This window comes from Cnephaeus nilssonii (assembly GCF_951640355.1).
Source record: "Cnephaeus nilssonii genome assembly, chromosome: 20".
Taxonomy (NCBI): domain Eukaryota; kingdom Metazoa; phylum Chordata; class Mammalia; order Chiroptera; family Vespertilionidae; genus Cnephaeus; species Cnephaeus nilssonii.
In genome coordinates this window covers 20,957,531-20,975,758 of record NC_137091.1, presented here as the reverse complement: position 1 = coordinate 20,975,758, position 18,228 = coordinate 20,957,531, and the positions used below count along the sequence as shown (strand labels likewise).

Below are 18,228 nucleotides of genomic sequence, written 5' to 3'. Positions count from 1 at the left end.
TTAAAAACAATAACAACCCAAACCACTGTATTCTCTCAAATCTGCTTCTACCATTCAGTCTGTTACAATATATATCATATGTAGCCTCCAAGAAAGTGAAAAAGGTGCCAAAGCCGGTTTGGCTCAGTGGATGGAGCGTCGGCCTGCGGACTGAGGGGTCCCGGGTTCGATTCCGGTCGGGGGCATGTACCTTGGTTGCGGGCACATCACCAGTGGGGGGTGTGCAGGAGGCGACTGATTGATGTTTCTCTCTGGTGGATGTTTCTAGCTCTGTCTCTCTCCCTTCCCTTCCTCTCTGTGAAAGGTCAATAAAAAATATTTAAAAAAAAAAGAAAGTGAAAAAGGCAAATAACCTCTTAGTATGATTATCAAGATTGTTTTGGCTTCGGAAACCCCTGGGGTCCCTGAACACTTTGGCAGGTGCTATTGTACTGTATGAAACAATAACGACTTTATGGCAGACCACAGGGGACGAGGTAACCTTTGGTTTGCACGAACGTTGGGTTTCGAATTGTAGACATCTTAGGCCTTACCGAGGCACCACGAGAAGACAGGGAGGACAGCATGTCCCTCACCTCGACCAAACCTTATTCTGTGAGCTCTACCCGGGTTACCCAAGAGTTTCCGACCTTGGACTACAACTCCCAACAGATCTCGCGGCAGCGGGCGTGTGTCAGCAGTTGCGAGGTGCTTGTGTGACTCCGGCCGAGTGACGGAAGTGGAGGGGGCGTGCCTGTTCCGGTAGACGCAGTGCCTCAATTGGAGGAACCGGGAAGATGGGGCGGAGCCAATGTGTGGGGTAGCCAATGGTTTGCAGTCAGGCGGAGGGGGGGCGTGGCGTGGCAGGGCTCACTTGCGGGCTGCGTGGGGCTCCCCGAATCTGGGAACGCGGGTTTTGGGGCCGGGACGACCCGGGTGGGAGATGGCGGCACGATGGAGCAGCGAGAACGTGGTGGTGGAGTTCCGCGACTCCCAGGTGAGCCGGGGGCCAAGTGGAGCCTTCTGGGCATGCGCTCTCCCGGTTCCCCTCCCCCACGCTGCCGGGTCCGTCTCGGGGTTGGCGGGGCGGCTCCTCCCGCCGGTGTCGCGGAGATGAGCTAGGCGGTGACTGGGAGCTGTTAGACCTGAGGGTGCCTGCGGGCGGTTGGGGCAGGCACGAACACGGTTTTGGGGTTACTCACGGGGGTATGGGGAATGGGGTCTGCCTTCTTGGGACGCCGAAGCGCAGAGATTGCGCACGAGTGAGTGACGAGGGGTGGCTTCCCAAGGCCAGGATGGTGAACTAGTAGGTGTTTGCTCCTCGAGGCTGGGGGCCGCGCTTGGTGACTTTGGGCAAGTCGCAGAACTCTGAGCTTCAGCAATGGAACTTAACCCACCTCACAGGATTTGGGGGGAGAGTTGATTTAAAAAAACAAAACAAAACACCGGAATGCAAAGTGCCTATTTCAGTGCCTAAGCTTTTCAGTGGTTGCTGGTGGAAAATCCCGTATAGTGAGTGAATAGGAGTGTGCGTTGCAAATACTGCCTGGGTTGAACCCTGCTCAGTCCCTAGCCTGACCTCACCCTCTGCGCATTAGTTTGTCTCACCTGTGAGAAAGTGTGAATCATATCTACCTAATAGGGTTGGCATGAGAATTTGGAGGTCTTACATTTAGAATGTGTGACACAGTGAGAGGCACAAGGTAAGCCTCAAAGAACGTTAGCCCTTACTAGGGATTTTTCTGTTTCCTTTCTTCCATATGCCAGGCTGTGCTGTCATTAATTCAGGAAAGAACCACACATGATAAGTCGATGTTATCCCCTTTTTCCAAATGGGGAAGCTGATCCTGGTTTGGCTGACCCTGTGGCGTGACTAAGGCCTCCCGTTATGTGGCTGAATTGGGATTTGAACTCAGGCATCTGGCCCTGGAACTCTTCTTGGCCTCATTACACTACCCTGCATGCTGTATGAGCCTATCATACAGTTGTTCCTCAATAAATATCATACCCACCCACCCCTCCCCTAGCACCTAGGACAGTGTCTGGGTGATACTCTTTTTATTCACATACTAGGGGCCCAGTGCATGAATTCATGAACCTTGAACTGTGGGCTGCGAGGCTGTGGTGGGCAAAGGACAGTGTCTGGGTGATACTCTTTTTATTCACGTACTAGGGGCCCAGTACATGAATTCATGCACCTTGAAAGGAACTGTGGGCTGCGAGGCTGCGGTGGGCACAGGGGTGGGTCTCGGCCCATCCTCCACACTGCTGTCCAGACCCTTCTGCCACGGCCCTGTCCCCTGTCTGCTGGCAGCCCCACTCCCACCATCGTCATTCCAACACACTGATGGCACTGGCCCTGCTCGCACCCGCTGACGGCGCGGAGCGATTGGGGCCAGTGCCAGCAGCAGGTGCAAGTGCCAGGCGGGACCGTGGTGCACGGGAGCAAAGAATTTTGCTGCTCCCCCATCCCGCCGTGGCCGACACCTGCCATGTTCCGGCTCTGCCGCCTGCTGCTGACACTTGCCACGTTCCGCGAATGCCCCCTGGTGTTCAGCGCATGTCATAGTGACAGGTTGTTTGGTTGTTTGGTTGTTCCGCCGTTCGGTCTATTTGCATAATAGGGTTTTATATATATAGATTTCTGGAATACCTTTTGTGTGCCAGGCTTTCAATTCACTCATTTATTCAACAAGGATTTATTGAGCTCTTGTGGCCAGGTGCACACTGTGTCTGGCACTGTGTTGATACTCAGGTGATTTATTCTGAAGGGAAAATGGATTACAACAAGGGATGATGTGGTTTCTTCTTTCTAAAACCCCATCCCATTTTGCTATAAGGACAATTTCTGAAGGAGCCACCCACCAATTTGCTCTTTGGTACTCTCTGATGCATAGTTCCCATGGAGAATTTGAGTAGCAGCATCCTAATGAAAGGATTCTGAAGCACTTACCACTGTCAGCCTGGTGTCTCCTCTCCCAAGGGATGTGCCAGACTCGGGGTGGAAAAAAACCCATATTCCTGTTATCCATATTGTTAATTGCTTTCACTGGGGACTAAGAGCAAAATCATGTATGGTACTTCTGAACCTGCTAATTTGGAAGCTGCTAATCTGTGAACCCTTTAATTCTCATAGAAACCCAGGCAGTCTCACCCCAGCTTCTCTATAGAAATGTAATTGAAGAGACCTACGGGGAGAGAGTGCTGACACATATATTAGGATGCTATGAAGTAGTATCAGATAATTAATCCGAAACAGCCATTGTCAAAGTAAGAAGACAAAGTAAATTGGGTAATTTAACTACCTTGTGGGAGTTTCTGTTCTTTCTGATTTTTCTATTCAGTGGAAAGGGTACATCTTGGCATGAATTAGCATGGTTTTGTGGTTGAATCTGGTGCTAATTAGGAGCGATAGGGACCCATTTCATGAGCTATTTCATTAATGTAGAAACAAAAAGTTGAAACTCTTAATATTGTCTTTCGGAAAAGAAAGCCCAAACAATAAACTTTTAAAAACCCCTCCTCTTTTAAAAAAAAATCATTAAAAATTAAAGCTTTTAGGTTTTCCAGTGAAAAACCCCAGTCGTACCCTGATCGGTTTGGCTCAGTGGATAGAGCATCAGACTGTGGACTGAAGGGTCCTAGGTTCGATTCCGGTCAAGGGCATGTGCCTTGGTTGCGGGCACATCCCAGTAGGGGGTGTGCAGGAGGCAGCTGATCGATGTTTCTCTCTCATCGATGTTTCTAACTCTCTATCCCTCTCCCTTCCTCTCTGTAAAAAAGCAATAAAATATATTTAAAAAGAAAAGCCCCAGCCGGAAAGGTGAAGCTCTTTAACAGCTTATACAAGCATCATCCACTTTGTGCCTTGAGATGTTACTGTCACCAGTTAATAGTGAAGAACCTGTGCTACTTGGCAACTACTCTGAAGTGGTCCCTGGAATCAGTGAGTGTTGTTAGCACCGTAAGAAAATTTAGATAAAATCTTCTAGGGCAACACCATCCAGTGATGATGGAAATGTAGCCATTGAACACCTGAAATGGGGCTAGTGTAACTGAGATACTGTATTTTTAATTAAATTTTCATTAATTGCCATTTAAATAACCACTTGACTATTGGCTATGGTATTGGAAAGTGTAGTGGAGATTGGATAGTTTCCACTCTCAAAGTGAGGTAAGGTGGTGGAGTGTTAACAAGTCTCTAACTCAATAGTAAAAATAAATTAAAAAAATACTACAGGATATGATTATTGTATGATGATAGGAACTTTGGACTCAAAGAACTCAACTCTGCCGAATGGCTCGACTTCAGCATCTGTGAGATAGCTCAAACTCAGTATGTCCGAAGTAGTTGGACATACTCTGGGACTTCTCTCCTTGCACCCCAGCTTTTTTCCCTCATCTAATACACCCTCCAAATAGCTAGAGTGACTTTTAAAAATCCAGGTTTATTGAGGTATAATTAATGTATAATAAAGTTTACCCTCTATGTGTACAATTTGATGACTTTTGACAAGTGTTTGTAGTCCTGTAGCTACTATAATTAAAACATAGAACATTTTTATTACTCTAAAAAACTCCCTCGTGCCCCTTTGTAGCCAGCCTCCTTTTCTTATTCCCATCGTCTGGTAGCTTGCTGATGTGATATCTATAACAAATGGAACATACAGTGTGTTACCTTTTTTTAATCCTCATCCGAGGATATTTTTCCATTGATTTTTAGAGTGGAAGGGAGGGGAAAAGACAGAGAGAGAGAGAAACATCGATTGGTTGCCTCCCGCATGCACCCCAATCAGGGCCTGGAATGGAGCCTGCAACTGAGGTACATGCCCTTGACCGGAATCGAACCCGGGACCCTTCAGTCCTGGGGTCATGCTCTATCCACTGAGCCAAACTGGCCAGGGCCAGTGTGTTACCTTTTGAATATGGCTTCTTTCACTTAACCTAGTGCTTTTAAGATTCACTCATGTTTTGAACCTATTATTTAGTCTCTTTTTATTGCCCAGTAGTATTCCAGTGTATAGATAGATCATAATTTGTATTTTCCAGTTTTTGGCAATTATGATTAAAGCTGTGATAAATATCAAGTGATTTTTGTTGTGTTTTTTTCCCCCCCTTCAAAGTGATTTAAATATATATATATATATATATATATATATATATATATATATATATATATATATGTTGTTGTTGACTACTTTTAGAGAGGGAGGGAGGGAGGGGGAGAGGGAGAGGGTTGGAGGCCCCATCTTTATTTCATGCCTTTAATCTATAAATTACACAGTAGAGTTCTGAAAATGACATCTCATTTCACTGCCTGCCTTTCCAGTAGGGCTTTTTTTCTGCTCATGACTCTAGTGGAATGAAGGATGCATAATAAACACTTTTTAGCCTCCAGTGAGAGCACTCTGGCTTCTTGTCCCCAATATTACCTATGATATATTTCATGAGGGTGTTCGAGAGGGAGAAACGCATTAATGAGACCAGTGAGAGTGAGGAAGAGAATTTCTGGTGATTTGTGAGTGTAGCATCAGACTCTTTCTTGATGGTTTCTAGAGTAACTTAGAGCATTTAATAACTAAACAGTAGCACAAACTGTTTCAGATAATGCCCTGAAAATGCAGCAGGAGTTGAACCTGTCCAAATAAGAGAATTTAGGGCTGTAGCTGCCATGATTAAAAACAGCCTCATGCTTTAGCCTGAATGCAGCCATTTTAAAAAAATGTTTTTATTGATTTTTTTAGAGGGAAAGGGAGAGGGTGATAGAAACATCAATGAGAGAAACATCATTCAGCTGCCTCCTGTATGCCCCCTACTAGTGATGAGCTCAAGACTCTGGCGTGTGCCCTGGCTAGGAATCAGACAGGTGACCTCTTGGTGTGTGGGACGACACTCAACCAACTGAGCCACACCGATCTGGCCTAAATGTAGTCATTTGATTGGGTGTGGTCTCTTGGGAATTAGACATTGGATCCTGAAAAGATGATGCTTCCTAGGAATTGGGAGACCTGGGAAGGAGATTTCTAGTGAAAATGGTACTAGAAATCGAACCTGGGTATCTCAACAAGAGTATGACTGTGGACTCAGTACGGCTGGTGTTTGAATATTACCATTGCCATTCAGCTTGGAGGAGGAGTCTGTGCCCTTTGCAAAGGCATGGGTAGTGTGTGTGTGTGTGTGTGTGTGTGTGTGTGGTGATGATGATGATGATGATGATGATGATGTCCCAGGTCAGGTTTTGCTCTGAGTAGCTAGCTCTCTTTGCTCCAAGTTAGTCAGATTCTCCAAGGGCTCTAGGACTTCTGTCTCCTCAATTTATAACACGTGCCAGTATTGGTTGTGAGTAGTCCTGGTGTTGAAGGAACAGACAGCAACTGCCCTATTGTGGAAGGTGAATGTGAGATTTGGATAAGAACTAGAAAGGGATAAAACCTGGGGAATGCCTTAGCCATGGGAAGAGGAAGAACCCACGGTGACTGACTACCTGCCTGTCTTCTCCAACCTGAGCTGGCTTTGCTAGCAGAACTAAGTCTGTTTTCTCTCTCACAGGCAACGGCAATGTCTGTGGACTGTCTCGGGCAGCATGCAGTGCTTTCTGGGTGAGTGAGCTTGCTGTTTGTCTGCCATGACTTCTGGGAACAGATGGAAAATTAAGAGGTTTCTGGGAAATTAGAAAATACTCTTATATTTAAGGGTTACGATCATAGGGTTTAGTTCCGCTATCCTATTGACCTCAGGGGTACTGGTAGAGATGATTTGCAGTTATTTGTGTCTCTGCTCTAAAAGGTAAGCAATAAAATTCCTTTGAAATTTTAGTGACTGGTCTTGGAATTGCAGTTCTCCGTTTACTGCATGTACTCTTCAGAAGGATGCCAACTGGTATAGTTTAACAGGTCCTGGTTCTCGTTTGGCAGTGCCATTAATTATGGCATTTCAGTTGCCTCCCTGGACTGTTTTCTCATGAAAGAATTGGATTTCATCATGAATAAATTGAACTACCTTATTTCTATACTATCTTCTGGCACAAAAATTTTTTTTTAAATTGATTTCAGAGAAGAAGGGAGAAGGAGAGAGAGAGATAGAAACATCAATGAGGAGAGATTCATTGATTGGCTGCCTCCTGCACCCCCCACACTGGGGATTGAGCCTGCAACCTGGGCATGTGCCCTTGAATGGAATTAAACCCGGGACCCTTCAGTTTGCAGGCCAATGCTCTATCCACTGAGCCAAACCAGCTAGCCCAATTGTCTTCCATGAGCTAAACTTGATCTTTCTCTTTCCTCCAAAGCTAGAGTTAAATTTTTCCCAGATAAGAGCTGCCTTTCTTATAGATATACTAGAGGCCCAATGCATGAAATTTGTGTAAGAGCAGGCCTTCCCCTGGCTGCCGGCACCAGCTTCCCTCTGGCACCCAGGACCCAGGCTTCCCTCCGGCCGCCGGCAGGCACCCAGGACCCAGGCTTCCCTCCGGCTGCCAGCAGGCACCCGGGTCCCAGCTTGCCTGGCAGCCCCGGCTTCGTCTGGAAGGTCGTCCGGTCTAATTAGCATATTATGCTTTTATTATTATAGGTTCTTATTTTAATGGGTCTTTAAAGGAGAATGAAGATAAATGTGTGTGTTTATCTTCTGTCCTGTATTTGCTCTGGAATGTCTCTGAACTCCCCTGTTGACAGGCACCTCGTATATGTTTAGCTCTTAGCCTTTTCCTGTTTTTTGTTCTAATGGTAAGATGCCAGCTGGCCAGAGGTTCTAGATCTTTGTTCTGCAGCAACTTTTTTATTTTTATTTTTATTAATATATATTTTTATTGATTTCAGAGAGGAAGGGAGAGGGATATTTTTTATATATATATATTTCTATTGATTCTTTACAGAAAGGAAGAGAAAGGGATAGAGAGTTAGAAACATCGATGAGAGAGAAACATCGATCAGCTGCCTTTTGCACACTCCCTGCTGGGGATGTGCCCGCAACCAAGGTACATGCCCTTGACCGGAATCGAACCTGGGACCTTTCAGTCCGCAGGCCGACGCTCTAGCCAGTGAGCCAAACCGGTTTCGGCTGCAGCAACTTTTTAGAGGTTTCGGAGTTCTGTGAATTTGTGTCCTACCTATGCATTCCTTCTTCTCCCTTAACTATCCATCTTAGGGTTTCTGCTAGTTTTCCATGCCATTTTAACTTTCCATTTCCTATCTTTTCTGATTAGGGACTACTAATCTTTTTCTTCATTTTTGAGCCCATCTATATTCATTGATATTCAGGGGCTTGGAGTACTCTCTAACAATGAATTGTTAGCCAATGGCTGCTGAAATGTTAATTTACACAGCAAAAAAAAAAAAAAAAAAAGGAAAAATAAGTGAACACAGGACATCCCTGTTCTAATTTCATTTATATTGATTGGTACCTTAAACATTATTGACACTTAATATGTTATTTTTATTATTTTTTTGTTGTTGTTATTTCCCCTCCTGTTAGATTTCATTTAGTTTCCCTTTCAGGTAGATGACTTGTAAGGGAAATTGAGGTTTTTCTACAGGATATTTGGCTAAGTGATAAGTTTAATTTAACACGCATTTGTTAAAGCATGGTAAACACTGTGCCTTAGTGATTCTGGACATATAAAGATATTTGAGACTTGGTCCATACTCCAGACACTTAGTTGGTTCAGGATGAGAGTCCTAACATTAGTAGTTCTGCTACAGAGATAAAGGCTGCAGTCAAAATGCAAACCACATATTGGGAGTAATGTAGAAGCAGTGACTGTCGCGCTGGGGCATTGGGAAAGGCTGGGAGAGGGGCAGGGTTGGAGCTGAGTGTGGTGGGAAGAGGTCAGACTTGTGGTGGGGAAGACGATCTCTGGAGGAAGACTCACAGGGATGCAGCTCCTGCTTGTCTAACAGCCACCTTAGTTACTCCTGTCACTTGCATGCCTTTCAGAGTAAATAAATGGTCAATATATCTGGGGTTTTTTTTTTTGAGCACTGCTCACAAATCATATGTAATTCTAAATGTACTTTTCTATCTTAATGCTAATGCGGTTATAGTGTCATCATGATATGTTGTTCTCCTAGCCGCAGGTTCCTATACATCGTTAATCTAGATGCCCCTTTCGAAGGTCACCGAAAGATCTCTCGCCAGAGCAAGTGGGACATTGGAACTGTGCAGTGGAATCCTCATGATAGCTTTGCACACTACTTCGCAGCTTCGGTGAGTTGATTTAAGGACTATATGGAAGGGCTTTTAAATGTGTGGTCTGGGGCTGAAAGGTGTATGTCCTATGTAGAGAAGAGAATGTAACCCTCATTTCTCAGGCGGAAAAGAGGTGTGGGTGGTCCTAAAAGGAAGATAGAGGCTATGTATATGAAAAGGTTTTATTGGTACCATAGGTGTCAGACTTCGTATTTCTAAGGATTGAATCCAGGTTTGCAAGGGAAAAGGTAGATGGCCTCTACTTCTTTGTGTGATGAGAACCTGTTTTCATTAGCAGCAATGTCACTAGCCAGTGATGCTGAAACACGTTTTGAGGGGGAACTAGTGAGCTCAGCTGTGGTTGATCTTCAGTGCTTGCAGAGGGATCAGAAGGTTCCATATGCCCTTCCACTCAAAGGAAAGGGTTCTTTCTTTTTTTCTTTTCTTTTTTAAAAATTGATTTCAGAGAGAAGAAGAGAGAGGGAGAGAGATAGAAACATCAATGCTGAGAAAGAATCATTGATCAGCTGCCTCTTTCACAACCCCTACCGGGGATTGAGCCTGCAACCAACCCGGACATGTGTCCTGACCAGGTATCGAACCGTGACCTCCTGGTTCATAGGTTGATGCTCAACCACTGAGCCACACCACTTGGGCTCACTTCTTTTTTTCTTTTTTTTAATATATTTTATTTATTGTTTAAAGTATTACATGTAGTAGTACATATATCTCCTTTTTCTCCCCCATTGACCTTCCTCCAGCCTCCTCTACCCCCTGCCGCATGCCCTCATCCCACCCCATCAGTGTCTTGTGTCCATTGGTTGTGCTTATATGCATGCATACAAGTCCTTTGGTTGATCTCTTTCCCCCCTCCCCAACACTCCCCTGCTTTCCCACTGTAATTTGACAGTCTGTTCGGTGCTTTACTGCCTCTGTATTTATATTTTTGTTTATCGGTTACAATGTTCTTTATTTTCCATAAATGAGTGAGATCATGTGTTATTTTTCTTTCATTGCCTGGCTTATTTCACTTAACATAATGCTCTCCAGGTCCATCCATGCTGCTGCAAATGGTAAGTATTCCTTCTTTTTTATAGCAGCGTAGTATTCCATTGTGTAGATGTACCACAGTTTTCTAATCCAGTCATCTGCTGATGGGCATTTGGGCTGTTTCCAGATCTTAGCTATGGTGAATTGTGCTGCTATGAACACAGGGGTGCATATATCCTTTCTGATTGGTGTTTCTAGTTTCTTGGGATATATTCCTAGAAGTGGGATTACTGGGTCAAATGGGAGTTCCATTTTTAGTTTTTTGAGGAAACTCCATACTGTTCTCCACAGTGGCTGCCCCAGTCTGCATTCCCACCAGCAGTGCATGAGGGTTCCTTTTTCTCTGCATCCTCGCCAGCACTTGTCGTTTGTTGATTTGTTGATGATAACCATTCTGACAGGTGTGAGATGGTACTGCATTGTCATTTTGATTTGCATCTCTTGGATAATTAGTGACGTTGAGCATGTTTTCATATGTCTCTTGGCCTTCCTTCTGTCTTCTTTCGAAAAGATCCTATTTAGGTCCATTGCTCATTTTTTTATTGGATCATTTATCTTCCTTTTATTAAGTTGTATAAGTTGCCTGTAGATGTTGGAGATTAAACCTTTATCAGTGATAACATTTGCAAATATGTTCTCCCATACAGTGGGCTTTCTTGTTGTTTTGTTGATGGTTTCTTTTGCTGTAAAAAAGCTTTTTATTTTGATGTAGTCCCATTTGTTTATTTTCTCTTTAGTTTCCTTTGCCCTAGGAGCGGTATCGGTGAAGAAATTGCTTCGGCATATGTCTGAGATTTCTCTGCCTGTGGGTTCCTCTAGTATTTTTATGGTTTCCCGTCTTATATTTTTAAGTCCTTTATCCATTTTGAGTTTACTTTTGTGTATGGTATAAGTTGGTGGTCTAATTTCATTTTTTTGCATGTATCTGTCCAATTTTCCCAACACCATTTATTGAAGAGACTGTCTTTATTCCATTGTATGTTCATGCCTCCTTTGTCAAATATTAATTGAGCATAGTGGTTTGGGTCGATATCTGGATTCTCTATTCTATTCCATTGGTCTATATGTCTGTTCTTGTGCCAGTACCAGGATGTTTTGAGAACAGTGGCATTGTAATACAGCTTGATACCTGGTATTGAGTGATAGATCCTCCCTTCCCCCAACTGATGGACGGAGTATGATGTAAACTCCACCTGCAGCCGGACATTCATGAACACCTTATATGGACTGTACATTGAACCGCCAATCAGCACCTGCCAAATACCCTAAGCCCCCCCCCCCCCCATTCCTAAGTCCCTAGGTGCCTAATCATGTGCCTTATATGAAACCACCAATCAGCGTGTGCTGAGTGCCCTAAGCCCCGCCCCCTCCTCTCCTCCCCTCAAAAGGCGTGTTCACCCAGGCACGTGTGCTCTTTCTCCTTGGAAGGTAGCCCAGCAGGGGTCTTCTCCTCCAATAAAGCCTGTGTCCTGGTTCTCCGGCTCTCTGTTTCATCTTTCATTGAGATCCCACCTACTTTGTTCTTCTTTCTCAGGATTGCTGTGGCTATTCGGGGTCTTTTTTTATTCCAGATGAATTTAGGGCTCACTTCTTTTTAGTATATCTATCTAGGAGTGGAATGGCAGGGTCATGTGGTAAGTCTGTGTTTAACTTTTTGAGGGACTATGAAACTGTTTTTCTGTAGTGACTGAACTGTTCTACAGTCCCACCAGCAATGCATAATGGTTCCATTTATCCACATTGTCACCAAAAGTAGTTACTTCCTGTTGTATGTAAATTAAAAAAAATTTATAGCCATTCTAGTGAGTGTAAAGTGGAACCTCACTGTGGGTTTGATTTGCATTTCCCTAATGACTAATGATGTTGAGCATCGTTTCATGGGCCTTTTGTCCATTTGTATATCTTTTTTTTGAGAAATATTTATTCAAGTCCTTTGCCCATTTTTGCTTTGGGTTGTTTGTCTTTTTGCTTTTGAATTGTAATAGTTCTTTTAAAAAAATATTTTTCTTGGTTTTGAGGTTACTACATGAACAGTAAGTCTTGTTCATTCCCAAAGAATGTTGGAGAGAGGAAGGGAGAGAGAGAGAGAGAACGAGCAATATCGATCGGCTGTCGCCTGCACACCCCCTACCAGGATCAAGCCTGTAACCCGGGCATGTGTGCTGATCAGGAATCGAACTGGTGACCTTTTGGTACATGGGATGACACTCAACTGAGCCATACTGGCCAGGGCTGCAATAGTTCTTTCTTTTTTTTTTTTTTCAATTTTTTTTATTAAGGTATTATATGTGTACATATCTTACCATTGCCCCCCCCACTCCCAAAAATGCCCTCACCCCCCAGAGTTTTGCGTCCATTGGTTATGCTTATATGCATGCATACAAGTCCTTTGATTGATCTCTTATCTCCCCCACATCTCCCTAACCTTCCCACTGTAATTTGACAGACTGTTTGATGCTTTACTGCCTCTGTATCTATCTTTTTGTTCAAGTTTATAATGTTCTTTATTATCCATAAATGAGTGAGATCATGTGGTATTTTTCTTTCATTGACTGGCTTATTTCACTTAACATAATGTTCTCCAATTCCATCCAGGTTGCTGCAAATGGTAAGAATTCCTTCTTTTTTATGGCAGCATAATATTCCATTGTGTAGATATACCATAGTTTTCTGATCCAGTCATCTGCTGACGGGTACCTAGGCTGTTTCCAGATCTTAGCTATTGTAAATTGTGCTGCTATGAACATAGGGGTGCATATATCCTTTCTGATTGGTGTTTCTAGTTTCTTCGGATATATTCCCAGGAGTGGGATTACTGGGTCAAATGGGAGTTCCATTTTCAGTTTTTTGAGGAAACTCCATACTGTTCTCCACAGTGGCTGCACCAGTCTGCATTCCCACCAGCAGTGCACGAGGGTTCCTTTTTCTCCGCATCCTCACCAACACTTGTCGTTTGTTGATTTGTTGATGATAGCCATTCTGACAGGTGTGAGATGGTACCGCATTGTTGTTTTGATTTGCATCTCTCGGATAATTAGTGACGTTGAGCATGTTTTCATGTGTCTCTTGGCCTTCCTTCTGTCTTCTTTGGAAAAGATTCTATTTAGGTCCGTTGCCCATTTTTTTATTGGATCATTTATCTTCCTTTTATTAAGTTGTATAAGCTGCCTGTAGATGCTGGAGATTAAACCTTTGCAAATATGTTCTCCCATACAGTGGGCTTTCTTGTTGTTTTGTTGATGGTTTCTTTTGCTGTACAAAAGCTTTTTATTTTGATGTAGTCCCATTTGTTTATTTTCTCTTTAGCTTCCATTGACCTAGGGGCAGTGTCAGTGAAGAAGTTTTTTGGCATATGTCTGAGATTTTGCTGCCTGTGGATTCCTCTAGTATTTTTATGGTTTCCCGTCTTACGTTTAAGTCCTGTATCCATTTTGAGTTTATTTTTGTGTATGGCGTAAGTTGGTGATCTAGCTTCATTTTTTTGCATGTATCTGTCCAATTTTCCCAACACCATTTATTGAAGAGACTGTCTTTATTCCATTGTATGTTCATGCCTCCTTTGTCAAATATTAATTGAGCATAGTGGTTTGGGTCAATATCTGGATTCTCTATTCTGTTCCATTGATCTATATGTCTGTTCTTGTGCCAGTACCAGGCTGTTTTGAGAATAGTGGCTTTGTAATACAGCTTGAAATCTGGTATTGAGATCCCTCCTACTTTATTCTTCTTTCTCAGGATTGCTGTGGCTATTCGGGGTCTTTTTTTTATTCCAGATGAATTTTTGGAGAGTTCTTTCAAGGTCTGTGAAATATGCCATTGGTATTTTAATGGGGAGTGCATTGAATCTATAGATTGCTTTGGGTAGTATGGACATTTTAATGATGTTGATTCTACCAATCCATGTACATGGTATGTTCTTCCATCTGTTTACGTCTTCCTCTATCTCTTTTTTCAGTGTCCTGTAGTTTTCCGTGTATAGGTCTTTTACCTCCTTAGTTAAGTTGATCTTAATTTTTTTGTAGGTATCTTAATTTTTTTGGAGCGATGTATAGGTCTTTTTTTTTTCCGTGTATAGGTCTTTTACCTCCTTAGTTAAGTTGATCTTAATTTTTTTCTAGGTATCTTAATTTTTTTGGAGCGATGGTAAATGGGATTGCCTTTTTAGTCTCTCTGTCTGTAAGTTCACTATTGGTGTATAGAAAGGCCATAGATTTCTTGGCGTTAATTTTGTATCCTGATACATTGCCGAATTCATTTATTAAGTCTATTAGTTTTTTGACGGAGTCTTTCGGATTTTTTATGTACAATATCATGTTGTCTGCAAATAAAGACAGCTTTACTTGTTCTTTTCCAATTTGGATGCCTTTTATTTCTTCTTCTTGTCTAATTGCAATGGCTAATACTTCCAGTACTATGTCAAACAGGAGTGGTGAGAGTGGGCATCCCTGTCTTGTTCCTGTTCTTAGGGGAAATGTTTTTAGTTTTTGTCCATTGAGTATGATGTTTGCTGTGGGTTTATCATATATAGCTTTTATTATGTTGAGGTATGATCCTTCTATTCCCACCTTTTGAGAGTTTTTATCAAGAAAGGGTGTTGGATTTTGTCAAATGCTTTTTCTGCATCAATTGATATGACTATGTGATTTTTTTCTCTCAATTTGTTTATGTGATGTATCACGTTTATTGATTTGCGGATATTGTACCATCCTTGCATTCCTGGGATAAATCCTACTTGGTCATGGTGTATGATCTTTCTGATGTATTGCTGGAGCTGATTTGCTAGAATTTTGTTGAGGATTTTGGCATCTATGTTCATGAGGGATATTGGTCTGTAATTCTCTTTCATTGTGTTGTCTTTATCTGGTTTTGGTATTAGGGTGATGCTGGCTTCATAGAAGGAGCTTGGAAGTGTTCCATCCTCTTGAATTTTTTGGAATAGTCTGAGGAGGATAGGTTTTAGTTCTTCCATGAATGTTTGGTAAAACTCTCCTGTGAAGCCGTCAGGCCCCGGGCTTTTGTTTGCCGGAAGCTTTTTGATGACTGCTTCAATTTCGTCCATAGTTATTGGCCTATTGAGCTGTTTAGATTCTTCTTGATTGATTTTTGGAAGGTTATATTTTTCTAGGAATATGTCCATTTCCTCCAGGTTGTCCAGTTTGTTGGAATAGAGTTGTTCGTAGTATTTTGTAACAATCCTTTGTATCTCAGCGGGGTCTGTTGTTATTTCACCACTTTCATTTCTGATTTTGTTTATTTGGCTCCTCTCTCTTTGCTTCTTGGTGAGCCTGGCTAGAGGTCCATCAATCTTGTTTATCCTTTCAAAGAACCAGCTCTTGGTTTTGTTGATCTTATGTATTGTTTCTTTGGTCTCTATGTCATTTATCTCCGCTCTGATCTTTGTTATTTCCTTCCTTCTGGTTACACTGGGCTTTTTTTGCTGCTCTTTTTCTAGCTCTTTGAGTTGTAGGGTTAGGTAATTTATTACCATTGTTTCTTGTTTTTTTGCAATAGGCTTGTAGAGCTATGAACTTCCCTCTCAAGACTGCTTTTGCTGTATCCCATAGATTTTGGATTGTTGTGTTTTCATTGTCATTTGTTGCCATGATGTTTTTTATTTCTTCCTTGATCTCTCTGGTGACCCAGTCCTTGTTTAATAGCATGCTGTTTAGTCTCCATGTGTTTGATTTCTTTGGATTGTATTTATTGTAGTTGATTTCCAGTTTTATGCCACTGTGATCTGAGAAGATGCTTGATATAATTTCTATCTTCTTGAATTTGAAGAGACTTTGCCTGTGACCCAGCATATGGTCTATCTTTGAAAATGACCCATGTGCACTTGAGAAGAATGTATATTCTGTGGCTTTGGGGTGAAATGTTCTGAAGATGTCAATTAATTCCATCTGGCCTAGTGAGTCATTTAGGATTGCTGTTTCTTTGCTGATTTTTTGTTTAGAGGATTTGTCCAATGGTGATAGTGGGGTATTAAAGTCTCCTACTATGATTGTATTGCTGTTAATCTCTCCCTTGATATCCTCCAGGAGTTTTTTTATGTATTTGGGTGCTCCTATATTGGGAGCGTATATGTTTACCAGAATTATTTCTTCTTGTTGGATTTCTCCCTTTAGTATTATGAAGTGGCCTTCCTTATCTCTTGTTATGGCATTTACTTTGAGGTCTATTTTGTCAGATATAAGTATTGCTACCCCAGCTTTTTTTTCATTTCCATTTGCCTGAAAGATATTTTTCCATCCCTTCACTTTCAATCTGTGTGAGTCTCTTGTTCTGAGGTGGGTCTCTTGTAGACAGCATATATATGGGTCATGTTTTTTTTATCCATTCAGCCACTCGATGTCTTTTGATTGGAGCATTTAGTCCGTTTACATTTAAAGTTATTACTGAAAGGTATTTGTTTGTAGTCATATCTATTTTTGTGTCTGTATTCCTTCTTACCTGTTTATTTCTTCTTTTTACAGTATTCCCTTTAGCAATTCTTGCATTGCTGGTTTGGTGGTGATAAACTCCCTGAGCCTTTTTTTGTCTGCGAAGCTCCTGATTTCCCCTTCAATTTTGATTGATAGTCTTGCTGGATATAGTATTCTTGGATTCAGTCCTTTGCTTTGCAACACTTTGTATACCTCCTTCCATTCACTTCTAGCTTGTTGTGTTTCTGTTGAGTAATCATTTGACAATCTGATGGGTGTTCCTTTGTAGGTAACTCTCTGTCTCTCTCTTGCCGCCTTTAAGATTCTCTCTTTATCATTTATATTTGCCTTTGAAATTATGACATGTCTTGGTGTGGGTCTTTTGGGGTTGATCCTGCTTGGGACTCTCTGTACTTGTACTTGCGGAACTTTTATCTTTCCCATATCCGGGAAGTTTTCTGTCATTATTTCTTCAAATAGATTTTCTAAACCCTGCTGCTCTTCATGTCCTTCTGGCAGCCCTATTATACGCATGTTACTTCGTTTCATGTTATCCCGAAGATCCCTTAGGCTTTCCTCCTGCTTTTTAATTTTTTTCTCCAATTGCTGTTCAGATTGAGCTTGTTTCTGTACCTGATCTTCTAACTCACTAATTCGGTTCTCTGCTTCTTGTAGTCTACTGTTGAAACTTTCCATGGTGTTTTTGATTGTAGCTATATCACTTTTCATTTCTTCCTGATTCTTGCATAAGTTGTTGATTTCCTCATCCATCCGATGTATAAATTCCATGACCATTACTCTGAACTCCTTTTCGGTCATGTTGCAAGCTTCAGTTTCACTAATTTCCTTTCTTGGCGACTCCACATTTTCTTTTCTCTGTGAGTTATTTCGTTTCCCCATTCTGGCTATCACCAGAAAGCTCAAGCTTCCGTTTGCGTGGACCTGGGCCGTGTGCTGTGGGGACTTCGCTCCACCCGAGTTTCACTGAAGTGCTCTGACACTAGGACGTGTGGCTGCCTTTGGTTGGTGGGAACCAGACTTGCCCAGGGTCAGTATCCCCTGTGTTCCGTGTGGTCTCGTGTGCACACTTAGAATCAGGGGCCCTGTCTGCACCACACTGTTGGTATGTGCCGAAAATGAGATCCTTAGCATGTGCCAGGAGTCAGAGTTTCCCTGTGTCTGCACCAAGAATCGAGTGTCAGAGTCTCTGTTGCCTTGTGAGGTTTCTCGTTGAGAATCAGGGTCCCTGTGTGTGCATGCACCAACAATTGGGGTCGCTGGCTCTTAGTGTGAATGCGCTGTGAGTCAGGGATCCAAGGCAGCTGTGTCCGGCCTGCCAAATTCCCTGAAGTGGAGCTGCGTCCTGTGTGTGCTCTCTCTACTGAGCCAAACCGGCTAGGGCACACACTCTCAAATTCCTGAAGGTGAGCTGGCTCCTTGCACTCTCCCAGATTCCCCGAAGGCGGGGGGGAGTCCGTCCTGCGCGCCAAATTCCCCAAAGGGAAGCCCCTCTGTGCACGCTCTATGATTCCCGGAAGGGGGAGCTGTGACCCGCAAGCCAAATTCCCCCAAATTCCCCGAAGGGGAGCCC

At 42.8% G+C, this 18,228-nt stretch overlaps 1 protein-coding gene across 1 annotated transcript in view; it reads left to right on the top strand.

Moving 5' to 3' along the window:
* Positions 1–848: 848 nt before the first annotated feature.
* Positions 849–18,228, top strand: part of WDR59 (WD repeat domain 59) — a 78,773-nt gene continuing 61,393 nt past the window's right edge. The window contains exons 1-3 of the mRNA XM_079800711.1: positions 849–976; positions 6,529–6,578; positions 9,048–9,183. Of these exons, the coding sequence (XP_079656837.1) occupies positions 923–976; positions 6,529–6,578; positions 9,048–9,183 (240 nt within the window). The 5' untranslated portion in view covers positions 849–922. The remainder of the gene's footprint in view (positions 977–6,528; positions 6,579–9,047; positions 9,184–18,228) is intronic.